The sequence below is a fragment of the Neophocaena asiaeorientalis genome, unplaced genomic scaffold (genome assembly GCF_003031525.2).
Source record: "Neophocaena asiaeorientalis asiaeorientalis breed wild unplaced genomic scaffold, Neophocaena_asiaeorientalis_V1.1 scaffold469, whole genome shotgun sequence".
Lineage (NCBI taxonomy): Eukaryota > Metazoa > Chordata > Mammalia > Artiodactyla > Phocoenidae > Neophocaena > Neophocaena asiaeorientalis.
Window position 1 is genome coordinate 718,781 of NW_020172691.1, and position 12,451 is coordinate 731,231.

General features: G+C 64.3%; 1 protein-coding gene and 1 long non-coding RNA gene across 11 annotated transcripts in view; one reads left to right on the forward strand and one right to left on the reverse strand.

The window, feature by feature from the left end:
* LOC112396282 (uncharacterized) overlaps positions 1 to 7,417 on the forward strand; it is a 17,498-nt gene extending 10,081 nt beyond the window's left edge. The window contains exon 2 of the long non-coding RNA XR_003002538.1: positions 7,231 to 7,417. This is a non-coding gene — a long non-coding RNA (uncharacterized LOC112396282). The remainder of the gene's footprint in view (positions 1 to 7,230) is intronic.
* Positions 1 to 12,451, reverse strand: part of TCF3 (transcription factor 3) — a 34,778-nt gene that overhangs the window by 5,466 nt on the left and 16,861 nt on the right. For 8 of the 10 annotated variants that reach the window (XM_024739966.1, XM_024739969.1, XM_024739968.1 and 5 more), the window contains exons 3-16: positions 11,808 to 11,881; positions 11,570 to 11,648; positions 8,789 to 8,856; positions 7,386 to 7,515; positions 6,657 to 6,706; positions 5,339 to 5,441; positions 5,087 to 5,256; positions 4,864 to 4,996; positions 4,396 to 4,454; positions 4,216 to 4,294; positions 3,356 to 3,429; positions 2,838 to 2,999; positions 2,661 to 2,763; positions 46 to 175 (exon numbers count right to left, since the gene is read on the reverse strand). In XM_024739966.1, coding sequence (XP_024595734.1) covers positions 46 to 175; positions 2,661 to 2,763; positions 2,838 to 2,999; positions 3,356 to 3,429; positions 4,216 to 4,294; positions 4,396 to 4,454; positions 4,864 to 4,996; positions 5,087 to 5,256; positions 5,339 to 5,441; positions 6,657 to 6,706; positions 7,386 to 7,515; positions 8,789 to 8,856; positions 11,570 to 11,648; positions 11,808 to 11,881 — 1,414 coding nt within the window. The remainder of the gene's footprint in view (positions 1 to 45; positions 176 to 2,660; positions 2,764 to 2,837; positions 3,000 to 3,355; positions 3,430 to 4,215; positions 4,295 to 4,395; positions 4,455 to 4,863; positions 4,997 to 5,086; positions 5,257 to 5,338; positions 5,442 to 6,656; positions 6,707 to 7,385; positions 7,516 to 8,788; positions 8,857 to 11,569; positions 11,649 to 11,807; positions 11,882 to 12,451) is intronic. The other 2 variants (XM_024739971.1, XM_024739967.1) reach the window with 2 other exon arrangements.

Sequence of the window (12,451 nt, forward strand, 5' to 3'; positions counted from 1 at the left end):
GGGCGCGCGTGCGCAGCCGGCCTGTGGGGGTGGGGGGGGCGGCACCTGGTCCGGGTGCGCGGAGCCTTGAGGTCCTTCTTCTCGTCCTCGGCGGTGTCGGCCGCCACGTTCTCTCCGTCCTCCTGCTCCTCCCGCTTGATGTCGCCAGGCCCTGGGGCGGCGCCGCGCCCGAGATCTGCAACGGGCCGGAGTCAGGGGCCTCCGTGCGCAACGGCAAGCCACCCAGAAGCCCACCGAGAGCGGGACACCGGCCTCACGCCACACGCGGGCACCCGTTCCAGACCCCACGGACCGAAAGGCCTTCAGAAGAAAGTGCGCTGAAATGTCGTGGCCACTCAGGGGCGGAAAACTGTTTCCTAAAACGCTAAGGAGCTGTCCTCAAAAGAAACAGAAATCGATAAACTTGAATATATCAAAATTGAAAACTTCTCATCACCAAGAAAATAAGCAGCTGCGCCACTGGACAGAAGACGCCGTCACGTACAAGCCAACAAAGGGCAGGTCCCCACGATCCCAAAGAACTGTACAAGTCAGTGCGGACGTGATGGAGAAGCCCGAGGGGAGCAGGGAGGGCCCCCGAGAGCCTGCAATCTGCGTCATCGCTTCAGGAAATGCTGAAATGCTGCGGGTCTGAGTATCGCTTATGGGTGTGACCGCTTTGGAAAACACTTTTTCCGCCTTATCTGGAAAAGGCGGGCACGTGTGTGCCCAGCAACCCTCCAACCCAGAATCACACCCTCCACCAGGAGACACGCTCGGAAGGTTCGGAAAAGCGCCCACGCGTGGGCCCAGGTTGGGGTGGGACCTAGTGTCCCGTGAGGCCAGGGCTGGTCCTTGCATGGCAGCTGAGCAAGCAGTCGGGTGGGAAAGCCACCCAGTAGGACAATGACCCACAAAACCCCCAGGCCACATAAAGAGACCCGTGGCCGAGGGCACACAGCTGCTTGAAACCACCACGTGGCCGCGGGACTGGCCTGGGCTCTCCCGCAGCTGAACCGCAGGACGCGGGCAGTGATTAAAAGACCAGCTTGGGGGCTCCCTCAGAACTGCTGCCACCAGGCCGGGGCGTCCTGGGCCCTGTGGGGGCTGAGCGTCATCCCTGCCCCTGTAACAGCCAAAGATGTCCCCAGACGCCACCCAGGCGTGCAGTGACAAAATCTGGACACCCAGTCAAGAGTCAGGCTGGTTCTGGGGCTGCAGGGTCCTCAGGCGGGCCTGAGGGTGTGTGGTGGGTTCAGGGGGGCCTTGCAGTCAAATGCGCGCAGCACGTGGCACAGCGCATTTTTCACCAGGTAGATGGGGGCGGGGTGGGTGGAGTCCTGGATCCTCCCCAGGCCTGGGTCTCACCGGCTGTTGCAGGGTCAGCATTAACCGACCCTGGGACGGAACCCTGTGACACCCAGGGCCCCAAACCCCAGTGGGCATGCGCAAGCCTGCCCGTTACCCCCTTCTATGGCTAACCTCGTGCCAAGTGACTTTGCCCCTCTCACTACTGCTGATTTCTCTGCTTCCCTGGACAGTTAACCACCCAGAACTCCGCCAACGCCGCCCCACTTGCCCTGATGGGGCCCTCAACTCAGCATCCAACGTAGTGCACCCTCCTCCAGGCCCCTCAGTGCCCGCCCCCCCGATCTGCCCGGGACCCTGCCCCGCCGCCTAAGACCCTGCCCCACCTGGGACCTGCCCAGGCTCCCCACCATCAACTCCACTGTGTGCCAAGGACCCTGAGACCCCACCTACAGACCGGAACCGTACCTCATCCTCCACATCTGCAAATCCTTCAAAGCACCTGGAAATCGCCCACCTCTGCCCCTCTTCGGCCCCTCACAGGCCAGTCCACAGCATCCACCCACACCATTCCTCCTGGACAAGCAGTCCCCTCTGCCCTGTTTCCCACTTCCAACCCAAGCCCCCCACCCAGTCTGTCCTTTCAGCAGCAGCCACCAGAGGACGTCTATGAGCACCTGAGCAAGGCCTCGCCCCTCTTCTACAGACAGCCCTCCAGGGCCCCCACCTCCCTGGGGTAAAAGCCCAAGTCCTCCCCAAGGCCCTGCACAACCTGCCCCATCCCCTACCCCAACACACAAGGCACAGCTCTGCCCGAGGGCCTTTGCACGTGTGCACCCCCCCCCACACACACACACAACTTTCTCCCCAGCACTCATCCTGACATGCTTCCTTCACCTTCCAGTTTCCGCACAAGTCACCCCCTTTCTCTGCCTGATCTGTTTTGTTCCCTGGTGCCGAGAAAAGTGCCAGACACACAATGGACACTAAACATATGCCTTTTGGGACTCTCCCGATTGACCAGGTGAATAGAGAGAGAGGTAGCAACCCACCCCGGAAGCAGCAGGGCCCCTCCCAACCCCTGTGGGATCCTGGCACCAAGCCAGGTAGGGCTTTGGTGATGTGGCAGGGGGCATCTCCCCCTCTCCGCACCAGTGCCCAGTTACCCTGGACCTCAAGTTTCCTCGACTGGAGATGCGGGTGGACAGTCCCGGGCCCACAGGCCGTCGGGAAGGTTGGCGGGTGGCTCTCAGTCCCCGCTTTCCGGAGGAGGAATGCGGCTCCAAGGAGGAGTGACACCTACTGGCGGGCCCACGGCATGGGCCACCCTGGGGTGCAGCCACCTCTGCACAGGGGACGCAACAGGGACTTACCGCTGTAGGAGTCAGGCGGCCGGGAGAGGTCGGGGAGGGCCACATGGTTGTGCACGAGGCCGCCACTGCTGGAGAGGCCGTCCTCCGAGTGGCTGCCGCCCACCTGTGGACGAGGGGGGTTATCAGTGCCGGCCTGGCCCCAGCCGACGCCCCGGCCTGCCCTCGCCCAGCACTCACCAGGCCAGCATGCCGCCCGCCCAGTGGCATGACAGCGCCAGCAAAGCCTGAGGCCAGCGGCCCGTGGCCGGGCAGCAGTCCGTGCACGTCCCCCGCTGTGCCCACGGCGTGGCTGCGGAGGACGTGGATGGCCTCGTCCAGGTGGTCCTCCATCTTGCTCTGCTGTGGGGTGGACAGGGGTGAGGGGCCTGGGCCGCCGGGACCCCATACAGCTGCCAACAGCATAGCTGCCCGTCACGGGCCACAGGCCACGGCCACAGCTTTGGCCACCCACCAGCTTTGGACCCTATTCCCAACAAATTAGCTGAGAAGTTTAACCTGGTCAAGGGGCACCTGTCCTGTCGCACATTCTGCTGTTTCCATGACACCTGAGACCTCTTACAGGATGTGGCTCTGTGGCCATGGCAGACATGCGAAGCCACCCCCCACCCCAAACGGGTGTCCCTGTGTGTTCACAAGCACCTCTGCTCCCTGCGCTCCCACGAGGGTGCACCCTGCCCAGCCCCCAGGACACTCACCAGGCCGTGGAGACCCCCATCGTAGCTGGGCGATAAGGCACCGGGGGCTCCTGCTCGAGGCCACTGTGACGTCCCTGGAAGGGGCAGATGCGCGTGAGTGGGGGCTGGGGGGGGGTCGGTGCAGCCTGACCCAGGGAAGGAGAAAGGCTGGGCTGGGAGTCTGCGGCTGTGATGCCCAGACTGGCCACACAGGGGCTCCCACGCCCACAGGGCAGTCTAAGGGACCCACGTCTGAATCTCAGCCCAGCTGGCCCGACAGCTCTGCCAGGCTGGGGTGTGAACCCAGTGGGCAGGTCACATCTTTGAGCCTCAGTTTCTCCAACTGCAAAACCCACAGGGCAGGCGGCCCCTTCCAGTCCCGCCCCACCGGAGCCCCAGAGGCACCGTGCAGGCCTGTGTGCCCTCTGGAGACCGTGGCCCTCACTTCTCCATGGCCCCTCGCTGAGCCCCGGGTGCACCCTCTTAGGGACAGGGGACCCGGCCCCCTTGGCAAAGCCAAACATGAGGCACACAGTAGGTGCCTAACAGCTTCTGGGGTGAATTAATGCCAACATGCCCACGTCCTGGAGTCCAGGCAGGAGCCTCGGGCCGGCTGCTCTGCTTCTTGGGCATCCCAGGCCCCCCCCCGCTGGATCCCACGTGCCCCTAACGCTCACAACATGTGGCCTGCTGCGTCGCGCCTCCTGACCTTTGCCTCTGCTGTGACCTAGGAGCATTGGCTTGGAAGCCCCCCATCCTCTAGGGAGCCCTCCCCGACGGCCATGGGAACGTGAGCTCTGAGGCATGTGGTCTGTCCAGCTCCCCGCCCACCCGGGGCTAGTCAGCAGACCCAGTCCCCTCCCCCAGCATGCTGCACAGACCTGCCAGGCCCTGTGGGGAGCCCACGGGGGTGGAGGGGCTGGATGAGAAGTTATTGCTTGACTGGTCTGGGGAGTAGATCTGTGACGGGGACAGGGAGAGAGAAAGGGCCACCACGTGGCTGGTCAGGAGTCAGCCTCCTGGGTCACCGACCCAGCCACCCACCACGTGCCGAGTCTCACCGAGGCCAGCGCCTTCCCAAGGGCGTCCCCAGAGCTGCCGGCCGTGGTTCCACGGGAGCCTGTGGGTGGAGAGAGGTGAGGTCCAGCCTCTGGGATGCAGCAGCCCCAGCACCTGGGCCGGGCTTGCTCGCCCCGGCTGACGGGGAGCTCCCTTCTGCACACAGCTGCCTGCACGGATGCCGCAGCCTGGCCCTGGGCAGCCCCGGTCTCAGTTGGGTGTCTCCTGACGCCTCACCACGTGCCTCCACAGTGCTCTGGGGACAGGCAGGCTGCGGGGCTCAGGGTGAGCAGCCCCCTCGCTGCGCCTCAGTTTCCCCAAATGAACAGTGGGACCTCCTCATCGAGGAACCACTTTGAAACGTCTGAGGGGGCCCGAGGAGCCCGAGCCAGGCAAGGGGGATGCGGTTAATGATGATACCCAGGGCTGGATCCTGAGCCCACCGGAGGTGTGGGGTGAGGGGGCCGTACCCAGGAGGCTGTCGGCCCCGCTGACGGGGGGTGTGTGGCTGGAGACGCTGCTGTAGGCACCCGTGGGGGCCGAGGAAAAGGTGGACACAGCCGGGAGCCCGCCGTTCACCTCTGCTCCGTGCAGCTGGTAGCCCTGTGTGCAGGGGACAGGGTAGGAGGGGTCAGACGGGGCACTGCCCACACACCTCCCCCGCCCCGGCCACGGCCACCCCACGGGGCCTACCATGCGCTCGTGCTGGTGCAGGCCGCCAAACCCACCGCTGCCACTGCCGCCCACGGAGCTGCCGCCACCTGCCGGGAGGGGCAGGGGGGGTGAGCCCCCGCCCAGCATGGGCCCGAAGCCCACCTGGCCTGGGGGGCTCCAGAGCTCGGCCGAGGGGTGCAGGCTGCCGTCTGCGGAGAGGGGAATGGTGAGGTGGGCGGGCAGAGGGAGCCCGGGCCCCGCCCCAGGCAACCCAGGCGAGCCCTCAAGTACCTGCCACGTAGAAGGAGGCAGGGTAGGTGCCGCTGGGGGTCTTGGTGGGTGGGTAGGCGGTGGTGTCCCTGCTGTAATCATCACCTGAGCTGGGTGGGTACACCTGTGCTGGGCCAGCGGGCATGGTGAGGCAGGAGGGGCCGGGCGGGGTGGGGACCGGCCAGCCCCCGCCTCGCAGCTCCCCCTGCTGGGTCTCCCCCTCCACCTGGAGGGCTATCTACCCCACCGCCCACTTCCCTGTGCTTCTCCAAACCTTCCCTCTAAAACCGCACCTCGGCCCCGCGTCTGAGGCTCTGCTCGTGTTACCACCTCTCTCTGCTGTTCCTCCTTCACCCCCACCTGCTGCCCTCCCCACAGTCCCAGCCTTGCGCCTGAGGCCTCTGTAGACTGGACCCCCAGCCCAGACTGCCTTTTCCCTCCTTAATCCAGTAAACTCCTATTGATCCAGCAGAGCCCAGCTGTGCCGCCCCCAGCACTGGAACCTGCCTTAACCCCAGCCCTGATCACACAAGACCTGGGGGCCTCAGAGGCAGGGTCCTGGGTGAATATTCTGCCCCAGCTGCCCCAGAGCAGTAAGACAGCAAAGGCTTTCAAGGATCAGCGCCGACCCTGATCGCCTGGGCACTGCAGGAAAGTGCTGGGGTCAACTGGCTACGTCTGCCCCAGCACTGGAGCAGAAAGCGGGGTTCAAGTGCCGAGAGATGGTAGGACAAAGTGGGCTCGGGGGCCTCTCAGCTCTGATGTTCCAGGACGTGACATCACGAGCTGAGTCTTAAAACAGCCTCTGGGCCTACAGCCTGGTACGGGCCAGATCAGCCTCCGAGGCTCAGCACAGAAAGCAAGCAGAGAGGGTGGTGGCCGATCTGGGGAGTCCAGCAAATTGCCTTTTCTCCCAACGTGATTAAGTCTCGGGAGCACGGTGCTGGGAGCCGCTAACGGCTCAGCACCATCTGCTGGGCCTGGCAGCCCGCCAGCCACCAGGCATGGGGTGAGGACAGAGGGCAGCTCCAAGCAGGGCGGATGGGGCGGGAAACCCTCTAACTGGCTGCCAGGATGCCCACCCACTCCCGCTTCCAGGACCCCGTTCACACCCTTTCTGAGGCGCCTCGGCCAGAGGAAACCACCTTCTCTTAAAGCAGGAGGGACCCAGGCTAGACCCAAGGAAGGACTTCCCGACCACCTCAGGGCTGGGGCCTCAGGGAAGAAGTCCAGCTGAGCCCATGGGGCTTTCATCAGACCCCACGCAGGGCCGGCCCACCCTCGGGAGGGGGTCACGAGAGGCACCCGGCCTGTGGGGCCCGTTTGTCCCACAACTCACCGAGGATGGGAGACCCGGCGGCACTTTCCGGACCTTCTTGGGCTGCGTGTCTGTTGGGACAAGAGGAGTGAGCACCCCCGGCCAGGCTCCCGCCCTCACCACTGGGGCCCTTCCCGCTTGGACACTCCTGTCACTAGGGGGTGGGAGACAGTCCCACCCTGCAGCTCGGAGAAGAGACCCCCAAGCTCCCCTACTAAGAGAATGACTTAAACCAGTCTCAGGCCCATGTGGCGAACTCAGGGGGCGGGTGTGTGCCGGGAGCCGGGTCGCAGGGTTCATGGACACAGGAGCCGGTGCCTGCTCTGCGAGCCCCAGCTCCTGGCAGTCGCCCGGTCGCCGAGTCCTGGACCTGCAAGCTCCCCCTCGCCGAAACTGCTAAGCCCCAGCCCTGGCTTGGGCGCCTCCACGGTTGCCAGGTGCCGCTGGCCTTCCGGCTCCAGTGCGGCCCGGACGGGAAGCTGGGGTCCCGGTCCCACTCGCTGTGGGCCTGCGTTGGCACCTGTGTACTTCTGGGTGGGTGACTTTAGCATCACTAAATCAAAGCAACCTCGCTAAACGAAGCGTCTTTCGACAGAACCGCACGGTGCGCAGGGTGTGTATGGCTGGGGAAGCGACCAAGGGCTGTGGAACCCTCGCCGCGCCAATTCAGCGCTGCCCGACCTCACAGGACGCGACTGCCAGGACCCACAGGGACCGCCGTCCCTGCCGCCCCGCCACCGCCCCACTCACCCAGGCCGCCATCCGCAGCTCTCCGCCGAGGGTGACCGGAGTAGGAGTAATAGTGGGACCCGCCTTTGACGCCCGAGGGGGACAGCGGCCCCGGGCTGCTGAGGGCCAGCTCGCTGGGCAGGAAGCTGGCCTGAGGGAGGGGGAGGGTTAGCAGCCGGGTCCCCTGCCCAGCCCCCAGGCCATTCTGGTTTAAAACAACAAAGGCAAGAGTGAGGGCCCAGGCCAATGGCAGGGTCCTGGGGTGACAGTGACCTGGGGCATAGGTCCCTCCCTGCTGACACCGCTGGCGTTTCTCTTATCTAAGATACCACGATTCATTTTCATGAAGGAAAAAGAGGGGGAGAGAAACACCGTCAAGCCTGAAGATGTATTGCTGTCTGGGCGCTAAACGGGCACAACTATGCTTCAGGTGTCAAGGGAATCTGTGTGTTTTACTTCGTACGTATCCCCCCCGCCTTTCTTAAGGTAAATGGTTTAATCTCGCAGACATGCGTTTGACATAGACTCTCTTCCCAGGAAAGCAACAATGACTGGGGTTCGAGGCGCAGTGCTGCAGCCTTGGCTTTCCTGTCTGTGCAATGGGCATGTCAGACGTTCCATGGCTCAGGGGCATCGTGGGGACAGATGGGGCCATGCAAGTTCTGCCCCTGGCCGATGACCTGGGGCCCCGCGGGCACTCAGTGGCTGTGACCCGGCTGAGGCCCAGTGTGCACACAGGCGGTGCTGCCTGCAGCAGGGCCTAGCTGCACCCTGAGGTTCCAGGACTGCAGGCAGGGAATAAGGCCCTCGGGCGTGGGGCGGGAGAGAGACCAGGTGGGGCAGGACAGGAGGCCACAAGGGACCACTGTGCCAGGCAACTGGCCCGTCAGCATCCCAGTGGGGTGGCCACGGGTGACAATCTCGCCCAGGCCGGGGACTGTGCCGAGGTTGGACCACAAGGCTGGGAGCACGGAGAGAGGGTCAGGCCTCGTCTGCCTGGCTGGCCTCGGTTTCCCTGTCTGCCACTTGGGGGCAGGCGGGCGGGCAGGTGTCTCCTGGAACCCCTTCAGCTGTGCACAGGGCCCCACAGGCTGGACCCCAGCCTCCCCTTTCCCCATCGACAACCCACCCGGCCTGACCCAGGGACCGGGCCTGTTTCAGCGGCTGCTGGAGAGTGACCAGCACTTGGCTGAGCCTTCCCAGATCAGGAGGCAATTGGGACGAATTTGTTTCAAATTAAAACTAGGGAATACAAGGTGGGGTGAGAAGTCAAGCGGTGACTATGGCCCCCACTGGGAACCTCCCATCCCTAACCACCTGCGCTGCCCCCTTGTCTGGAGACGGGGGCTCTCCAGGCTCCAAGGGCCACTGGGGGCCGACGGGACCCACGCCCTCCCCTGCCCACCCTGCAGATGCAGCCTCACCTGAGTCAGGCTGCCGACCCCTGCGTCTCTCCCAAAGGGGGTGTACGTGCCCCGCTCGCCGCCCTTGCCTGTGGAAAAGGAAGGAGGGTGACCCAGAGGCCGGCACATGCCCGCATACAGCAGGCGCTCCACAAGTGCGCAACACTGAAAACCGTGGTGGGACACTGGTCTCCCCATCAAGTGGCGAGGGGCTGAGGGACAAGTGGGGTTCCAGCCAGACGCTATCCCCAGGTGACCCGCAGAGGATTCTGCAAACCCGCCAGGGCCCCCACGTGCCCCATCCCCAGAGCGGGACAGCACCGACTCGGCTCCCCACCCCTGCCCTTCTCGAGCTTTGGTTTCCTCTGTTCAAGGTCATGAGGTGTCAGCTCCCCAGGGTGCTGGGTTCCCAGGGGACAGGTCGAGGTCCCTGGTATCTTGCAAGTTTCAGCACCCAGGCCCTGGGCTCCTTCCCCAGCTCCTGGACAGGGTCAGCTCACGAACAAGCATGTGACATCGCTGGGGATGCTGATTCAAGCCACTCAGTGCGAAGGAGCCCTTCCTCTGTGTGGGTGGGCAAGACCGAGCTGTGGGGGGACAGCCTGCCCGAGAGAGCAGCTGGTATGAACAGACTCCTGCAGCTACACAAACACCTGGATCCAGCCTCGCCTGAAGCAGGTCCCTGGATCCATCAGTACCTGAACAATTTCAGTTTGTTTCTGGCTTCAGCTGGGCACCTATCCTGATTGAGGGTGGACCTTAACCAGCCTTACCGTGAGCAAGAAATCAGAATGCTTGACTGACTAATTTGGTTTATTCTCAAACTGGGCAGGGGGGGGTGGGGGAATTCTCCCCTTTATCCATTTATTTTTTGAATATTTTTACTTATTTTTTGGCCATGCTGCGCAGCTTGTGGGACCTCAGTTCCTCAACCAGGGATCAAACCTGTGCCCTCGGCTGTGAAAGTGCCGAGTCCTAACCACTGGACCACCAGGAAATTCCCTCTCCCCCTGATTTTAAAAGGACAATTTCAAGCGGACTCTTGGAGCAAATGCTGTTTAGGGGGCAGGGAGAAGGACCACGCTCCTACCAACACAGCAGATGCCCCACAGGCCACGCCCACCAGCTCAAGCTCAGGGCAGGCGACACGGGGCCCATTTAGGGATGAACAAACCACAGCCTGGAGGCCAGAGGGACTCGTCCCCAGTCCAGAGGGTGCACTCCTCCCTCCCTTCCCAGGGTGGCTGTGGGAAGCAAAGCTGGCCGGCCCAGCCAGGGCTCTGGGCTCCCCACTGCAGGGTGGGGCTGCTGTGGTTTGACCCTGCGTACAGCAGGCACCAAGCAGGGGCATCCTGAAAGGAAGGCTGAGGGAGGCAAGGAGAGAAAGCAGAGGTTCTGGGAGGGGACCTGCGAGATCCACGAGCCCTGTGGGTATACAGCGGGTGCCCCAAGCCATGCACCGGGCCTGGGCATCAGGGTATGAGAGGGGCAAGGAGGACAGACACCAAGAGCAGACCCACCAGGTCTCATCAAGGAGCTGGACCAGGTTGGGGGCCCCACGGGAACAGAGCGACCCTCGCCCCCTGGGCCTGGCACTCACCGCCCGCTGCCCCACCATGGCTATCGCCAGCCCCAGTCCACAGGCAAGAAAACCAGGGCCCAGGGAGGCCGAAACTGCGCCCACCTCCCCACTGTCTCACTGGGCCTGGCCTGGGCTCCCTGCTGCACTCTCTGAGCTCCTCGGCCACTGGGGTGTGTGGCGGGTGTGTGACACAGCTGGGCTCTGGGCCCTGCTGACCAGGCCCGGCCGTGGGAACTGCCCATGCCAGGAAGAAGCCGGAGGAAGGAACAGCAGAGGGGAACTGGTGTCGTGGCAGGTGCAGAGGCCACCCGGCCAGCCCTCACCTCCCGGTCTGGGAGATGCACACAGACTCCCGCTAGACACAGTGGGTGCCGGACACTGTGCTCCCCCTTCCTGCCTGGGACTGCACCCAGGCCACGCTCGCCCGTCTGGCTCCTTCCATGCGCCAGTCCACAAGGGCTGGACCCCAGGCCCTCCGGCCTTGGCTGCCCCACTGGTTGGTTGGGCCCGGCAACGAGAGTTCACCCACCTCCCCCAGCAGCCACCAACCCCGCTGCCATGCACCTCGGCCTGGGAACCGCTGGGGACAGTGCCAAAGGAGCCTACCTCACCCGGCTGTCATGTGCAAGGACCTCGTGTCTCACGAGCACCAGGAGTGCGCAGCCCAGGCCCTGAGGCGGGGGCTGACTCACCCCCCGACCCCTTTCAACCTCCAGAGATGCCAGCTTGGCAGTCACCCCAACACTCCCTCAGAACAGGGAGGGCCCAGGCTCAGCAGGGCCAGCGCTCGGACACCCAACCAGGGCCTGAGGGTCCCAGAGGCCGGGTCCCTTCTCGCTGAGCCTCAGTCTGCTCATCTGCGAGATGGGGGTGGGCCTTCGGGCCTAGGGAGCCAGGTGAGTCCTTACCACTGGCTACGCAGAAGGCGCTGAGAATCCCCATCCCCGCAGGTCGGGAAACTGGGGCTAGAGAGGGGACCCTCACCCAGGTCCCGATGCTGATTCTCACGGTCAGGATGCCGGTGCTCTGGGGAGAGCAGGCGAGGGGGCCGGCCTCAGACTCGGCCTCCCCAGGTTGTCGGGACTCCGGAGTCCACTTCCCGGCAGGCACCTGGCTGGTCCCCACCTGTGTCCTCTGCTCTGGGTGGCCATCCCGGAAGCCCCGGTGCTCGAGGACCGAGTGGGCACGGGGGTGGGGGCAGGGACCACGTGGACACTCACCTCCGAGCCCAGGTCCCAGGAATGTGGACGAAGCGAGGGTGCCGTGGGACTCACTGAAGTGGGCGCCATCACCGTAGGTCTGTAGAGGGGACGGGCAGGGATGAGGGAGGCTCAGGGACACCTCTGGGTCAGGATGTGACCGCGCCACAGAGCCCAAAGCACCTGCAGGCCAGGCCGGGGTTCTCCTCGCGCTCACCCACCCCCACCCCAGGGTCTCAGGCCTCCAGGGGCTCCTCACCCGGCTGGGGTCGAAGGAGGAACTGTTCTGCTCGCCAGTGCCCCACGAGCCCGAACTGGGCCGGTCCTCGAGACCTGTAGGGCAGGAAGGCAGGGTTAGGGACCCGGCCCCTGGCCGCTCCACACCAGTCGCATTGCCTCGGGGAGCCCTCACTCGACCTGGGAAGCTTTCCAGGCCCCTCCCGACCCAGCTTGGTGCTGGAGCCCGTCCAGATGCACCCACCCTAGCACTACCCATGGTGACACCACTGCCAGCGGCAAGCACCCCGGACACACCGGCACTAAGCAGACCTCTGGGTCCACGGCCCAAGAAACAATTCCACCACCAGCTGCTGGCAAATTTGCCATTGCTGCTGGCACACTTCTACCCACCCGTCCAGCTCCCAGCCCACACTGGACGGAGCCCTCACTTGCACTCTGGGCTTCCCTCCCCAGGCCCAAGTCCCTCCCTCTGGCCCAGGCTCATGAAGGCGTCAGGGAATAGGAATGAAGGATATCTCTCATCTCGAGAGTGGGAGCCTCCCCCTTCCCATCTCTGGCAATTCGAGAGGCGGGGCTGTCCCTTTGTTGAAGTAACAGCGGCAGCTGCCACGGACTACCCGCCAGGCACAGGCTGGCGGCAGGGAAGGAGAAATCCAATGCAGT